Source organism: Erpetoichthys calabaricus, chromosome 8 (genome assembly GCF_900747795.2).
Source record: "Erpetoichthys calabaricus chromosome 8, fErpCal1.3, whole genome shotgun sequence".
NCBI lineage: Eukaryota > Metazoa > Chordata > Cladistia > Polypteriformes > Polypteridae > Erpetoichthys > Erpetoichthys calabaricus.
In genome coordinates, this window is record NC_041401.2 from 7,762,069 (window position 1) to 7,779,936 (window position 17,868).

The 17,868-nt window shown below is 40.7% G+C and overlaps 1 protein-coding gene across 1 annotated transcript in view; it reads right to left on the bottom strand.

Moving 5' to 3' along the window:
• nckap1 (NCK-associated protein 1) overlaps nt 1-17,868 on the bottom strand; it is a 272,226-nt gene that overhangs the window by 101,152 nt on the left and 153,206 nt on the right. The window contains 1 exon segment of the mRNA XM_051930467.1: nt 15,502-15,560. Coding sequence (XP_051786427.1) covers nt 15,502-15,560 — 59 coding nt within the window.

Below are 17,868 nucleotides of genomic sequence, written 5' to 3' on the forward strand. Positions count from 1 at the left end.
GAAGCCCTGGGGGAGTCTGAGGCACCGCTGCAATCCAGGGAGGCTGCCATCTAGCGTCCAGGGGGAGATACTGGGCTTCCCACCCTTGTCCCCCTGGCAGATGTGGTGAAGCCCTGGCCATCCATCACAACATCTATTATATAGTGTCTTTCAAATCCAAAAATCCATCTATCTATCATATAGTATCTCTCACATCTATCCATCCATCTATACATCAGTCAATCCTTCCATCCATCATATAGTGTCTTTCACATCTATCCATCCATCCATCTACCCCATGCATCTATCCATCAATCCATCCATCCATCCATCAGTGTCTTTCACATCTATCTATTATATAGTGTCTTTCACATCTATCCATCCATCCATCTGCCCATGCATCTATCCATAAATCCATCATATAGTGTCTTTCACATCTATCTATTATATAGTGTCTTTCACATCTATCCATCCATCCATCTACCCATGCATCTATCCATCTATACATCAATCAATCCTTCCATCCATCATATAGTGTCTTTCACATCTACTATATAGTGTCTTTCACATCTATCCATCCATCTATCTACCCATGCATCTATCCATCAATCAATTAATCCATCCATCCATCCATCCATCATATTGTCTTTCACATCTATCTATTATATAATGTCTTTCACATCTATCCATCCATCCACTTGCCCATGCATCTATCCATCCATCTATACACCAATCAATCCATCTATCCATGCATCATATAGCATCTTTCACATCCATCTATCATATAGTGTCTTTCACATCTATCCATCTGTCATACTGTGCCTTTCATATCTATCTATCCATCCTATAGTGCCTTTCATATCTATCTATCTGACTAGTAATAACATGTGCCTGCAGAAGCCACTGCATTTCAGCCAATAAAGCCGCACTTTATGAAGCAATGGCAGAGTCGGAGTGAACCCTAAAAGTTATGCCACTCACAGTTCCCTGTTGTTGACCTGATTGAACAACAATCTTTTTCTCCATGAGATATATGAGAGAAGAAACTTCAGATAAGCTGTGGGGTAGGAGAATTTAATGCAACAATTATCTGATATTTTTAGAAATGCTTAGGATAGGTGAATGAATAACAAAGACACATTAAACCCGGAAAAGACCGACCACCATGGGTAAAAAAAAAAAAATGTGTTCATAAGGTTCAAACAGTAATAATTCAAATCATATGGTGAAAATACATAAATAAAATGTAAACACTGAAAAGATGGACAAAAATCACGCACAGAAACCACCAACTAAAGCTAAAATTGGTTCTGATTCTTGGCTTTGAAACTTGTGGTGAAGGTTTTTCACATATTAAGCATAAAATTCACTTCATAAAAAAAATAAATAATAATATATCAAAACCCATTTTGGAAGAACTCTACATTACATCAGGGTGTAAATTCATCCAGCAGTGATCAAACGCAATCCATAAGAACTTGTAAACGACTGCCAGCTTCAGATTAAAACCATGCCAAAAAAAAATAAGAGTACACGCTGCAGAAAAGCGCAGCTGACAGGTGAGAATCTAAAAAACATGAGAAGTCCCAAAAGTGCCAGAATGTCAAGCCTTAATGTTATTGTTTGCGATTGGGCCATCAAGCACAGCTTAACTTTTCTAGGAATGACAAATTTCAGTTTTTCAACTCTAAATATATAAAATCCAACATCTCTCTCTGTCTGTCTGTCCGCTTTTCACAAGAGAACTACTTAACGGATTTAGATCATTTTTATTTCTATAATTTGCTTGAACATTCTGGTTGTTTTTGCAACTTCTCTCATTATGTGAAGTATTATAGTTCGGTTATGGTACCAATTTATTTGCGCAAATCCAAGAGAGGATGCGGGCCGAGGGGAAGGAGAGGCGGGACCTCAGGAGCAGGGAGTCAGGCAAGGCCCTCTTCACTCACGCGCCAGCCTCCGTTTGAATCGGTCTACCTCTGGCCACGTGTTGGAGCGTACTCTGCCTCCCCTTAGCTAGCGATACCTGTTTGTTTATTGCTTCTTAAAGTTTGTCCTGTTTAACTACAATGCGGGCGGAGCCGCGGGAGACGGCTAGTTTTTAATAAATCTGCACACCTTTCTGACAACATGTTTTCACTTTGTCTTTATGGGTTACTGAGTATAAGATTGATATGTAAAAATTTCAATTGTATCAGTTTAGAAATAAATCTCTCTATTATAAAAGGAAATCCTGAGACGAGACTTTTTCAAAGAGATAATTTCAAGTCCTGTGAGACAAGACTTTGGCCATGAGATTTTTTCAAGTCATGCCATCCTCTCAAACATTATCAACAGAAGAAATGAGTACACGGCCAATCCTAGCACCAAGAAACGATGAAGTCAAACAAATTAACATGAAAATTGTCGATCAGTTACACGAAAAATTGGCTAAATACGTATAAATAGCCTCTGCTGAAACAGTTGGTGGTGATGGTGCGGAAGATGAAAACATCAACTTACAATATCACAAAGAATATCTACAACCGTTAACACCGTCCGGTCTTCCTCCGCACAAATTACTGTTGAAAGGAGGACGTATCCAAGAAAGGTAATGTAGTACATCATCAGGGGATAACATTAGACACCAAAGGAGATCTTGATATGCCATTCATATTAAAACGTTTACAGTTTCCCGTTAAAAGAGCTTTTGCAAAAACAATTAAAAAATCACATAGACATTCGAAAAAGTCGGTTTATTTATTAGAGAGAAAGAAACTAAATTCACTCACAGGCGGTTATACGTTGCGTTGTCACGATCAAAATCCAAACACGGAATCAAAATTCAATGTGATATTGACTAAAATTTAATTCAAAAAACTGTTTTAACTGAGGTTTTACAGTAAAAGTGTTAAGTTTAAAAAGTATTTGCGTGTTAATTTCAAATCCAAACAGAACGAAATCGTATAACGGAACAAACAAATCTAACGCAACATGAAACATAATTTACTTTCAAAGTATTGTGTTTTACTATTTTATAATATGGTTAATTACTCGCTGTAATGTAACAAAATCGTATAACGGAACAAATAAATCTAACGCAACATGAAACATAATTTACTTTCAAATTATTGTGCTTTATTATTTTATAATATGGTTAACTACTCGCTGTAATGTAACAAAATCGTATAACGAAACAAATAAATCTAACGCAACATGAAACATAATTTACTTTCAAATTATTATGTTTTGCTATTTTATAATAGGTTAACTACTCGCTGTAATGTAATGAAATCGTATAACGAAACAAATCTAACGCAACATGAAACAATTTACTTTCAAATTATTATGTTTTACTATTTTATAATATGGTTAACTACTCGCTGTAATGTAACAAAATCGTATAACGGAACAAATAAATCTAACGCAACATGAAACAATTTACTTTCAAATTATTATGTTTTACTATTTTATAATATGGTTAATTACTCGCTGTAATGTAAAATAGTTCTATTATGCATATGTAACAATTCCCATTAAAATAACAATCTGTTTAAATTGTACATCCGCATCCCCATATGCGAGTGGCTGAACCACAAAGAGACTAGAGCGTAGCACCGACCCGGGGGTTGGCGAGCGAAGCAAGCTTGGGGCAGAGCCCCCTAGTCTACAATACAATAAAGTGTGTAAAAACTGAAGAGATCAGAATATCTTCTGAATCCACTGTAAAAAAAATTATAATAAAAGGAAAAGTTTATAACACATGTATGTAATAAGAATGGCACACTGGTAGGTACCAGTGGGGCAGCAATTGTGTGAAAGGTTCCGACTCACAAGACCCCACCAGTCAACTGTCACACCAAAGAAGGCCAAGCTGTGTGCCTTATGCGGAATGGCCGAGCAGGGCTTTACAACATGTCAGCCATCCGTGAGTAGGCAGGCAGTGGTCACGTTAACCCCATCTGCTTTAGCTTTATTGATTTGGCAGGCTTACTGATTTCAGTGGAGTGAAAAGTACACATTTTGTATTTTTATTTTGTAACATGGTTAAATTGTTGATCTGATGTTATTATGAAGGATAAGGCACAGCATTGACTCATTTTCCATGATTTAATTATGAAATACAAGCAGAACAAAATGAACAAAATGTTTTATAAAAAAAAAAAAAAAAAAAAGCCTCGACTGTTCTCCTCTCCCCAAAAATGACTAAAGGTATTCAGCGAATGACTCATGGAAGATCTAAGAGGATTACTTTACTTTTTCTTTCCCAAGATGTAATTAAGGAGGATTAAAAAGGGTTGAATATTTCTGTAAACAGAACTGCTCATTTAAAGGAAGAAATAAAGGAGAATGCAGGGTGTAACTGGAAACTTTTACCCGCGTCTAGAAAAAGAAAAAAAAAAAAAAAGGAGTCTTCAGATACTCGACTTGATAAGATCTATGTGGCCTTGAAAGGCAGATCACATACTACAGCTAGAATGGACGCTTTCTAAGCGTGTCAAGTTAAGTCCTACGCTTTATAAAAGACTGATGGCGACAGTTAAAGAGGTTCAGGTGTTAGCGTCACTCATACCGTGTAGATAAAAGAAACACATTTCTTCATTTTCTAAATATACTGTTTCATATCAAGCTCTATTTTCCCAAAAAATATGGAAATAAATTGTAAAACTGAATATTGTATTTATTCTCATAACAGATTCTTGGGCACAGACACAAATTTAAAAACGGTAGTAGGCAGGCAGTGTGGTGTAAGGGGTTAAGGCTTTGGACTGAGGTTATGGGTTTAGATCCCACTACTGACACCTGTGAGCCCCTGAGCAAGTCACTTGACCTGTCTGTGCTCCAACTGAAAGCACAAAAGAAATGGAACCGACTGTATCATAAATGTTGTAAGTCGTTTTGGATAAAGGCGTCAGCCAAGCAAGTCAATGTAAAGGTAAAGGTAGTACAGCAAAAGAACAAGGTTAGCAAGGAAAAGGCCATCACAAGAATTTACACACACACACACACACACACAAACCATACAAATTAACAGAATTTATTTAAAAAGTAAGCTTTCGAGGCAGCTAAGGCACCTTCATCAGGCAAGGTGTAACAACTTCATTCTTCTCCTGGAGAATAACTTGCAAGATATGGTTAAAGAGTTGCAAGTACAGTGCATCCAGAAAGTATTCACAGCGCATCACTTTTTCCACATTTTGTTATGTTACAGCCTTATTCCAAAATGGATTAAATTCATTTTTTTCCTCTGAATTCTACACACAACACCCCATAATGACAACGTGAAAAAAGTTTACTTGAGGTTTTTGCAAATTTATTAAAAATAAAAAAAACTGAGAAATCCCATGTCCATAAGTATTCACAGCCTTTGCTCAATACTTTGTCGATGCACCTTTGGCAGCAATTCCAGCCTCAAGTCTTTTTGAATATGATGCCACAAGCTTGGCACACCTATCCTTGGCCAGTTTGGCCCATTCCTCTTTGCAGCACCTCTCAAGCTCCATCAGGTTGGATGGGAAGCGTCGGTGCACAGCCATTTTAAGATCTCTCCAGAGATGTTCAATCGGATTCAAGTCTGGGCTCTGGCTGGGCCACTCAAGGACATTCACAGAGTTGTCCTGAAGCCACTCCTTTGATATCTTGGCTGTGTGCTTAGGGTCGTTGTCCTGCTGAAAGATGAACCGTCGCCCCAGTCTGACGTCAAGAGCGCTCTGGAGCAAGTTTTCATCCAGGATGTCTCTGTACATTGCTGCAGTCATCTTTCCCTTTATCCTGACTAGTCTCCCAGTCCCTGCCGCTGAAAAACATCTCCACAGCATGATGCTGCCACCACCATGCTTCACTGTAGGGATGGTATTGGCCTGGTGATGAGCAGTGCCTGGTTTCCTCCAAACGTGACGCCTGGCATTCACACCAAAGAGTTCAATCTTTGTCTCATCAGACCAGAGAATTTTCTTTCTCATGGTCTGAGAGTCCTTCAGGTGCCTTTTGGCAAACTCCAGGCAGGCTGCCATGTGCCTTTTACTAAGGAGTGGCTTCCGTCTGGCCACTCTACCATACAGGCCTGATTGGTGGATTGCTGCAGTGATGGTTGTCCTTCTGGAAGGTTCTCCTCTCTCCACAGAGGACCTCTGGAGCTCTGATAGAGTGACCATCGGGTTCTTGGTCACCTCCCTGACTAAGGCCCTTCTGCTCCGATCACTCAGTTTAGATGGCCTGCCAGCTCTAGGAAGAGTCCTGGTGGTTTCAAACTTCTTCCACTTACGGATGATGGAGGCCACTGTGCTCATTGGGACCTTCAAAGCATCAGAAATTTTTCTGTAACCTTCCCCAGATTTGTGCCTCGAGACAATCCTGTCTCGGAGGTCTACAGACAATTCCGTTGACTTCATGCTTGGTTTGTGCTCTGACATGAACTGTCAACTGTGGGACCTTCTATAGACAGGTGTGTGCCTTGAATCATGTCCAACCAACTGAATTTACCACAGGTGGACTCCAATGAAGCTGCAGAAACATCTCAAGGATGATCAGGGGAAACAGGATGCACCTGAGCTCAATTTGGAGCTTCATGGCAAAGGCTGTGAATACTTATGGACATGTGCTTTCTCAGTTTTTTTATTTTTAATAAATTTGCAAAAACCTCAAGTAAACGTTTCTTCACGTTGTCATTATGGGGTGTTGTGTGTAGAATTGTGAGGAAAAAAATTAATTTAATCCATTTTGGAATAAGGCTGTAACATAACAAAATGTGGAACAAGTGATGCGCTGGGAATACTTTCCGGATGCACTGTATATTACAAGGTTGCATCTTGCCTGATGAAGGGGCCTTAGCAGCCTCGAAAGCTGACATTTGTAATCTATTCAGTTAGCCAATAAAAGGTGTCATTTCACCCTACTTTTTCCTGTATCAATCTATGGCTAACACGGTACAACACTCTACTGCTTTGAAAAAGTAAGTAAGTAAGTAAGTGAACTTAATTGTCATTCATACCATACAACAGTACAACAACAGATGCATAGCTGAATGAAATTTCGTTTCTCCAGGCTCAATGTGTGGACATAAAAGACAGGTGCATAAAAGACAAGTTCACGCAAGACAACATACAGACATTACAAACATTTCACTTCTTACACAGAAAGTAGGTAAGACAGTCTAAATTACGTCAAGCCACCCTCATTCGGGATGCTCATAAGAAATATAATTATTTACTGCATTAGGGGGATTAATACGCTGTACCAAACACAGAAAACAGTGTCCTCCATAATGTTTTTGACAAGGACACATTTTTCCTTGATTTCCCCTTCTGCTCGAAAGTTTAATTCAGATTTGATTAAAGTGAACATTGCAGACTTTTACTTAAGGGAATTTGTACACATTTTGGTCACACAACACTTTTTCTCCACATACCCCCCATTTCAGGGTACCATTATGTTTGGACACAGCAATGGCAGGTCTATTAAAGCCACTGTTATATTAAGTTCTTTGTCGTACATCCCTCACATGCAATGACTGCTTGGAGTCTGTGATTCACAGACATCAGCAGGTGTTGAGGGTCTTCTCTGCTGATGCTCTGCCAAGCTTCTAATGCGGCCATCTTCAGCTTCTGCTTGTCCCCTAAACTTCTCTCTTCAGCATATGGAAGGCCTGCTCATTCTGGATTGGAATTGGGTGACTGGTTTGGCCATTCAAGAATTTTCCATTTTGTGGCTCTGATAAACTCCTGTGTGGTCTCAGCAGTGTGTTTGGCTCATCATCTTGTTGTAGGGTGAAGCGCCATCCAGTGAGTTTGGAGGCCTTTACTGGATCGCAAGCAGATCAGATGTTTGTACACACCTCAGAATTCATTGTGCCGCCAGCAATCACATCACGAATGAAGAAAAGTGAGCCAGGACCTGTAGAAGCCATACATGACCAAGGCAGAACACCCCCAGCACTACCATGTTTAACAGTTGAGGTGGTCTGCTTTGGATCTCAGGCGGTTCTTTTAGGTCTCCACACTTTGCTCTATCCATCACTCTTATGAGGTTCATCTTTGTCTCATCTGTCCACAAGACCGATTCCCAGAATTCTTCATGCTTTCTTAAGTCCTTTTTTCTCACACAGTAATCTGGCCATCCTGTTTTTGTGGTTTGCATCTTGCAGTGTGACCTCTGTATTTCTGTTCATGAAATCTTCTGCCGATAGTCGTGTCTGACACACACTTCTGTCTCCTGATGACTGTTTCTGATCTGTCCCACAGGTGTGTGGGTCTTTTTCTTGACCATTATGAGTGGTCTTCTGTTATCAGCAGCAGAGGTCCTCCTTGGCCTACCCAGCCCCTTTGTCATTCCTGAGCCCACCAGTGTGTTCTTTCTTCTTCACAATGTTTCAGACAGTTGATTTCAGTCATCCCAAGGTCCTACTGATGCCTCCAATGGTTTCATTCTTGTTTTTCGGCCTCATGGTGGCTTCTTTGGCTTCCACTGACACAGATCTTGTCCTCATGTTGAACAACGGCAACTACAGACTCCAAAGGGTGTAAACAGGCCAAGGTGTCTTATGAAGCCCTGAAACCCACCTGAGGAGTCACAAACCCCTGGGATGCCAATTGTCCCAAATGGGGAGACTGTGTAGAAAAAGTGTTGCAAGCAAAATGTACACAAATCCCCCTAAATGAATGAGATAGATAGATAGATAGATAGATAGATAGATAGATAGATAGATAGATAGATAGATAGATAGATAGATAGATAGATAGATAGATAGATAGATAGATAGATAGATAGATAGATAGATAGATAGATAGATAGATAGATAGATAGATAGATAGATAGATAGATAGATAGATAATCCCAGGGGGAAATTCACATACTCCAGCAGCAAAAAATATTAAATTAAAGAGTAATAAAAAATGCAGGTAAAAAAAACAGACAATAACTTGAATAATGTTCAACGTTTACCCCCTCTGGTGGAATTGAAGAGTCGCATAGTTTGGGGGAGGAATGATCTTCTCAGTCTGTCAGTGGAGGAGGACAGTGACAGCAGTCTGTCGCTGAAACTGCTCCTCTGTCTGGAGATGACACTGTTTAATGGATGTAGTGGATTCTCCATAATTGATAGGAGCCTGCTGAGTGCCCGTTGCTCTGCTACGGATGTCAAACCGTCCAGCTCTATGCCAACAATAGAGCCTGCCTTCCTCACCAGTTTGTCCAGGCGTGAGGCGTCCCTCTTCTTAATGCTGCCTCCCCAGCACACCACTGCGTAGAAGAGGGCACTCGCCACAACCATCTGATAGAACATCTGCAGCATCTTACTGCAGATGTTGAAGGATGCCAGTCTTGTAAGGAAGTGCAGGCGGCTCTGTCCTTTCTTGTACAGAGAATCAGTATTGGCAGTCCAGTCCAATTTATCATCCAGCTGCACTCCCAGGTATTTATAGGTCTGCACCCTCTGCACACAGTCACCTCTGATGATCACGGGGTCCATGAGGGGCCTGGGTCTCCTAAAATCCACCACCAGTTCCTTGTGCATACATCAGAATGTGCACACTTTAATCACAATGTCTGAATTGTCTGATTTGTTATTTTAAACTGAGGAGCAGAGGGGGATATCAAGGAAAAAATGTGTCTTTGTTAAACTTTAAAATATGTGTTTCAGTTTAAATGTTTAAATTCTAAGCATTAGCTTAAAGTCTAAACTTGTCATTTGTTTCCATCTGATAGACGTCCACAGAAGGATAGACCACCCCTAGTAAAGAATCAGAAATCATATCATATTTGTATCACTCATGCTGTCAAAAACAGTAGTGAGCAACGTCGGTCCTGGAGGGCTGCAGGTGTTTGTTCCAACCCAGTTGGTTCATGAGAAGTCATTCAGTCATACTTTTTCAACACTTTTTTTTTTTAAAAAGGGGAAACTTTGACCCTTTATATCCCATTACTGGGTTGGTTGTCGTGGTTTGCACAACTTCAAGTCTTTTCTAATGACGTTTTCTATAGACACCTGTTGGTTTACTCTTAATCACAAGGGTGTCATTTCCTGACCAAAATATGGCCCAAAAATTACCTTGAAAAATAAGGGGTTTTCAGATCCAGGGGGCCACACATCGTGGGAAACCCCAAAAAACTCTCAACATCTTGTATAACTAGACGTCAACACGAGTTAAACGGTACATCATATGTGGGAGTTTTCTCGTAACAGTGAGTCAGGAGGAGCTGGACCAAAAAAAATATGTGATTTCAAAGTGCTCAGAAGTAAATCTTATGAACACAAGAGCTGTACAAATGTTTATATTTTTTTAATAACTCCAAATGTGAAAAGAAAGCATTAATTAAGTTACCAAAGGATTAAGGATGTTCATGATTGGAAGCACAATGCCTGAACAAAGTTATCAGGAAAGCCTGCAGCATCGCAAGGGGAAATCTGTTATGGAAAAGAGGATTGTGGGAAAATCAGATGGCATCATGAAATATCCTCTGCAGAAGGCGCTCACACGGAGCACTTTTAGCCAGACTCATTTCACCATGGTGTGCAAAGATGCGCCTCTGGGGGTCTTTTTTGCCCACTATCATCAGACAAGTCAATGCTTTCACCTGATGTACTCTTAAAGTTTCATTTTATTGATTGATTGGCTGTATTATCTGTCCTGTGCGCCTGTAGATTTATTGATTGATTGGCTGCATTATCTGTTCTGTGAGCCTGTAGATTTATTGATTGAATGATTGATTGGCTGTATTATCTGTCCTGAGTCTGTGGATAGATTGATTGGCTGTATTATCTATCCTGTGAGCCTGTAGATTTATTGATTAATTGGCTGTATTATCTGTCCTGTGAGTCTGTGGATTGATTGATTGATTGATTGGCTGCATTATCTGTTCTGTGAGCCTGTAGATTTATTGATTGGCTGTATTATCTGTCTTGTGAGTCTGTGGATTGATTGATTGATTAGCTGCATTATCTGTTCTGTGAGAATGTATATTTATTGATTGATTGATTGATTGGCTGTATTATCTGTCCTGTGAGTCTGTGGATAGATTGATTGGCTGTAGTATCTGTCCTGTGAGCCTGTATATTTATTGATTGAATGATTGATTGGCTGTATTATCTGTTCTGTGAGTCTGTGGATTGATTGATTGATTGATTGATTGATTGGCTGTAGTATCTGTCCTGTGAGCCTGTATATTTATTGATTGAATGATTGATTGGCTGTATCATCTGTCTTGTGAGTCTGTGGATTGATTGATTAGCTGTATTATCTGTCCTGTGAGCCTGTAGATTTACTGATTGATTAATTGATTGATTGATTGGCTGTATTATCTGTTTGATTTTCTTGGCTATATTATTTCTCCTGTGAGTCTATATCTGTGTTTTATGTTTCTGCTGCTGTATGGATCTGAATTTCCCCTTGGGATTAATAAAGTTTATTTAATTTACCTAATAAATTTGATTTAAAATGTTTTGACTGAGGTGAGTTTAAAAAAAGAAACTTTCTTTCATACATCATTAAGAAAAACAAATTTTGGCAATGCGGAGCAATCTCACGGTACGTGGAGATCATAACAGAACTTCAGTCAGTCAATGTCCTGCGTTTAGACATGGTGGGCTTGAAGCAGTCTCCTTCAAAGTTCCTAACCCCCACAAATCCAGAGTTGTTAACTTCCGCAATTCCCCTCTGCTCAAGTTCTGGGCCACTTCTGATACTTTAGGCTAAACTCCAAAAAACAGACCATCTGGCAAATTATGTCTTGTTTTTCAAACTGTGGTATTTTCTTTTCTATCCTGCTCTCTTTTATGTACAGAAAGCTATTTCTTCATTTTTGTGTAAGCTCTTTAATGATCTCAGCTTTGCAATATTACTTTTGCCATTCTCTTCTCTGTCTGATCCAGGGGTGGCCAACACTGACCCAGGAGAGCAGCAGTGGCTGCAGGTTGCCAGTCCTCACCAATCACAGATCTTATTTAACTTCATGACTTATTAGTGTTTAAACTCTACCATGTCAGTTCATTCTTTTTTTTTTTTCCTTTTAAATGATACACGTATCATCCAAGTGATTTGAAGCCTAAAATGAATGATTATTTTTCAGTTCTTCACTTCCTCTTCAGTTTCCTTCTAAAGACTTAATTAAACCAAACAGTGAATGATGAACACACACAAGTGGAAATGGAGACAAGCTCAATGTAGAACTGCTGGTTCCTTTGTCATTTGCATCTTATTTAAAAACAGTTAAAACAAAGAATACAGCTGTTTAAGACGAAAATAAACACTTGAGTGCTCAAAATTTTAACAAGCGAGACAACTAAAATGAAGCCGAAAACTGTCACTTGAGCAATAAGTGCTTCATCAGCAATGAATGATTTCTCATTAATCAATTGGGTTGGAACAAAAACTTGAAGCCAAAGCGGGGCTCCAGGACTAAAGCAGTGGTCTCAAACTCTGCAGGCTTTCATTCTAACCCTTTTCTTAATTAGGGTCCTGGTTTTGCTGCTAATTAACTTCATTTGAATTACCATATATACTCGCGTATAAGTCGGGCCTTGAAACCCGAAAAATCGATCATAAAATTAGACCCTGAATTATACACCCATTCAAAAATGCAACACTTCATTTTTTTTTCTTTTTTCATCTTCTTGCTTCCTCCAATCTCACACCAGTTTCTCAGACACATCGAATTTTGTTGCAGCAGCGCAGTTACCATTTTCTTTCGCCACTTCAACAACTTTTAATTTAAAACCAGCTCCATATTTTCTTCTGATCAAATGCTCCATTGTAGATAAGGGATGCTCTTATGATAAAGGTGTAGGAGGGTGTGAGATACAAAAAACACAAAGCAGTGCAAACGTCGCTTCAGAATACTTCAGGTGTTACCGTGTGGTCACGTAGGCACAATACATAGAAAACAAAGGCCGTGTTCCCCGTGGTTACTCTCTCAGGTGGGCATTAGCATATCATAATCTCTTGGACCAATATCGCATTCAACTTATACAACCGACATTATAAAATACCAGAAATACTATGGTAAAATAAAGTCCCCACTTATCTGCGGGAGAACTTAAACTTAAAGTATATACGGTGTGGTATATGGCCGGCAGTTGATCCCGGCCAACACCCCCAAGCCGCCAGATGGAGCCCTCCCTGCAACATGGAGGTGCCCCAAATTCCAGCATGGCATCATTGGCCTTATTTTTTTTAGTTTTTATTCACAGCCCTGCTGGATACTGTGGGGGCCACAGGGGACGCTGCAGGGAGGCCCAGGGACTTGTATTTTCCTTATAGCCTGGAAGTACTTCCCAGTCGAGGGGACGGCAAGAATGACATACTTCCGGGCTGAAGAAAAGAAGAAGTTTTCACCTGACCCAGAAGTGTTATAAAGTCACATGGACTGAGGGACAAAAACACTTCGGGGTTAAAGACTTTAAAAGGACTGTGGGAGATCCCAGCAGGGAGCCGAGTCGGGAGGAAGGGTGACTGAGCTGCTGGGAGTGAAGGATAGTTATTATTGTATTGATTAGTGATTTATTGGAGTATTGTGGAGTAGAGGGTGCTTTGTGCACATTCCTATTATAATAAATAACTGAACTTTTATCTGGTGTCTGACGTGTGGTCTGAGGGTTCAAGGGGACAACAGCGCCCACTATCTGTCACAATGGTCATTTAAATTGACTTGCTCTTGAAGACTCAGACCCCTTAATTGTTGCTTTTTCCTTCATTAGCAGCGAAACAGTAAAAAGATACAAAATGAGCCAAAACATGAGCAGCAAACTGTGTCCATCATATAATATCTGAAAATAAACTAAGTTCTCAGGAATGCTGATCTGCTCAGGTCCACAAAACATTTTAGCAGTGGTCTTAGAAAAGAGAAAATCGAAATGTCTGCTGTTGCACAATGAGAGCAGCAACAATCCATTGGAATTAAAGAACAGGTTTAAATAACAAGAACAAGACTCGGCCCTTCATTAAGCAATTGGTTGGAGTTTGAGGCCCTGACTGAGTTGGTCTTCTGTTAGCTCCCTCACTTCACGTTTCATTTGTGTTTGGGTGCCATTTAAGGAAAGAAATGAAGCAATTCAGAGGAACAAATCTTAAATGAAACAAGTCAATTAAAATGACAGGAAAAGGTAAAACAAAAACGGATCACCAATAAAGAAATCTTGTAGCCACTGCGGCACGGTGGCGCAGTGGATAGCGCTGCTGCCTTGCAGTTGGGGGACCTGGGTTCACTTCCCGGGTCCTCCCTGCGTGGAGTTTGCATGTTCTCCCCGTGTCTGCGTGGGTTTCCTCCGGCGCTCCGGTTTCCTCCCACAGTCCAAAGACATGCAGGTTAGGTGATTCTAAATTGGCCCTAGTGTGTGCTTGGTGTGTGGGTGTGTTTGTGTGTGTCCTGCGGTGGGTTGGCACCCTGCCCGGGATTGATTCCTGCTTTGTGCCCTGTGTTGGCTGGGATTGGCTCCAGCAGACCCCCGTGACCCTGTGTTCGGATTCAGCGGGTTGGAAAATGGATGGATGGATGTAGCCACTGCAGCCCTCCACAACCGGAGTTTGAGACCACTGATTTAAAGGCTCAGAGTCTTTAAATCATGGGTGTCGAACTCCAGGCCTGGAGGGCCGCAGTGGCTGCAGGTTTTCATTCTATCAATTGACCAGTTTTCACTGCTGATTTACTCCTTTTCCCTTCATTTTAATTGCCCTGTTTTGAAGGATTCAGTCCTCTCAATCGATTCTTTTCTTCATTAAATGGCAGCCAAGCAGAAATGGGACGTGAAACGAGCCAACAGATGAGCAGCTGAACTAGGGCTTCAAACTCCAACCAATTTCATTCCAACCAGTTCCTTAATGAGAAGCCAATTGTTGCTGTTAATTAAACCCATTATTTAATTCTGCACTCATTCTGCTACAGCAGACATTTCCAAAACTGTTGATTTTCTTGTTTTTTCTAAGAACACCATCAAAAAGTGTTTTGAAGACCTGAGAGGACCACCTTTACCAAGACCTTCACCTTTCTTTATGCTCAGATAATGTGGTTAGCTGGTCACGTGGCGGCTCATTTTGTGTCTCATTAGTGTTTGGCTGTAAATTAAGGAAAAAGAAAGAACTAAGGGGTCTGAGTCGAGTTAATTAAAACTAAGGCAAAAGAAGTTAATTAGCAGCAAAATCAGGTCACTAATTAAAATGGTGGTTAGAACGAAAACCTGCAGCTACTGTGGCTCTCCAGAACCGGAGTTCGACACCCCTGCTTTAAATAGTAAATAAATTAAATGAAGATAATTAGTAGCAAAAAGGAGTCACTAATTAAGAAAACTGATAGAATGAAAACTTGCAGGCACTTCGGCCCTCCAGGGTCAGAGTTGGCCAGCCCTGGTCTGATACATGAAGCCCGGGATGGAGTGGTGACAAAAAGTGGTAACTGCTAAATGTCAAACCCAAGCATACAGTCATTATGAAGAATACTTAACAGACTTGGGGAGAAAAACACAAAAACAACAAAAAAAAAAAAAAACAATTAACTTTCATTGTTTTTTTTTCTTTGTTTCTTATTCTCAAGTCATAACATGAAGTAGAGGCTTACCTGCAATCTAAACCAATCAAGTCTCATTCCTCTGAAGTCAAACACCTCTCCATCTTCAACTACAAATAAATACAAATAATAATAACCATGAACGCCACATTTTCATAATGATTCTTATTTAAGTTAACTAGATTAAGATGTTTAAGAAAATATTCCATTCATAGTTGAGCATTTTTAATAAATAGTGAATAAATATGCATAGTTCATTACAATTTAAATACATTTGTGGTCGTGGCCCTCAAGAATGAGTCTGCACATCCTGAACAGATGCCAGCACTGCCGTGTAAAGATGTGTAAAACTTTTTAAGCTATTTTATAGCTTAAAAAATATAATTCATAATACTAAAACATTTACAAGACTTATCAAATACACATTTATTTTAAAAGTAACTTAAACTTGGCACCGGGTTAAACTTCATTTCCAAATAAAAAAAAAGTTGGGAGGCTGCGTGAAATAACAATAAAAATCGAATGTCATGATTTGCAAATCATATAAACCCCAAATTGATTTGAAAATCAAGCAAAAGGCAACACATCAGATGTTAAAACTGAGAAACTTATTTTTTGAGAAAAACCTGCACATTTTGAATTTGACATTTCCAAAAAAGTTGCCACAGGGTCCTGCTTACCACGCTGCTGCCACCCCTCGTGTGTTTCATAAGGCGCCAAATGTTTTCAGTGGGTGGCGGGCTGCTTTAACACGTGGACCCTTTGACTACAGAGCCATGCCGTTGTAGTATGTGCAGAATGTGGTTTGGCATCGTCTGCCTGCAATAAGCAAGGCCTTCCCTGAAAACGACGTCAACTGGATGGCAGCACGTGTTGCTCAAAAACCTGTAGGTTTCATTCAGCATTAATGGCGCCTTCCCAGATGTGCAAGCTACCCATGCCATGTGCACTAATGCAACCCCAACCCCCCTAACACCATCACAGATGCTGTGCTTCTTGAGGTCTGCATTGATAACAAGCCGGGTGGTCCTTTCTCCTCTTTGGCCTGGAGGGCACGGTGTCCACAATTTCTCAAAAATAAAGAATTTCACATTTTGATTCGGGCGGACCACAGGACATTTTCAGAAATGAGCTCGGGCCCAAAGAAGGTGGCGCTGTTTCTGGATCATGTTTATATACTGTATATGGCTTCTTCTTCACTTGGTAGACTTTTAACTAGTACTAGCCAACCCGCGGCGTAGCATACTCCGCATAATTATGTATTGATGGGTGAACACTCCCTGAAAGACACAGTTGTCCAAATGGGGTTGGTTTTGAGGATACGACTGTAGGTGAATGAAAAGATGCAACTCTGGAGAGGGCAACATACAATACAGCGTGTTACACGCTGCATACAGCGATTCACATCGAAGCATAGACACTGCTAAGACCATAGGATATCCCTCGCAAACTGTTTTATACATCCGCGACAAAGAAATCGTTTTACACGCTGCATACAGCGATTCACTCCCGCGACAAATATGATTCTTCTTAGATGGTGCTGTCGCATCCATCCTCGCTCTCGAAGCATACTCACCGCCTAGTCATGTGCCCGCTCACAAGAGCAACTAACAGAGCCCTGCCCACTAACTGTAAGACCATGGGATACCCCTCGCAAACTGTTCTACACGCTGCATACAGCGATTAACATCCACGACAAACATGCTTCTTCTTATGGTGTGGGTTTGAGGATACGACTGTAAGGGAACTCTGGAGAGAGCAACATTGTCGGTGACTGAAAACTGGAGGACTGCCGCCGCACCCCCACCTCCCAGAGCGAGGGACGGGGCTAGACGGCAGGCGCGTGCGGAGGGCGGAACATATCTGCGACAAATATGATTCCTCTTAGATGGTGCTGTCGCGTCCACCCTCGCTCTCGAAGCATACACACTGCCTGGTCGTGTGCCCGCTCGCAATCCTTCAATTTCGTTGTTCCTTTGTAAAAGTGACAATGACAATAAAGATCTATCTATCTAACAGAGACCTGCCCACCAACTGTAAGACCATGGGATACCCCTCGCAAACTGTTCTACACGCCACATACAGCGATTCACATCTGCAACAAACAAACTGTTTTACACGCTGCATGCAGCGATTCACATCCGCTAAAAAACATGCTTCTTCAGAGGTGCATGTGGAGTGTAGCAGAGACGAACGCGAATGACGCCCTGCTCTGTGAGTTGTTGCGTCCGAGTTGGTGGGCGTGGCTCCGTCCTGTGTGCTTCCATGGGTGTCTTGCTCGCGCTGGTGGCGGCTTAGTGAATTATATATATAGATTTGTGCTGTGCTCACAGACGATGGTTTTCAGAAGTGTTCCTGAGAACCACGCAGTGATTTCCACCTCAGAATTGTGTCTGGTTTTAATGCAATGCCGTCTGA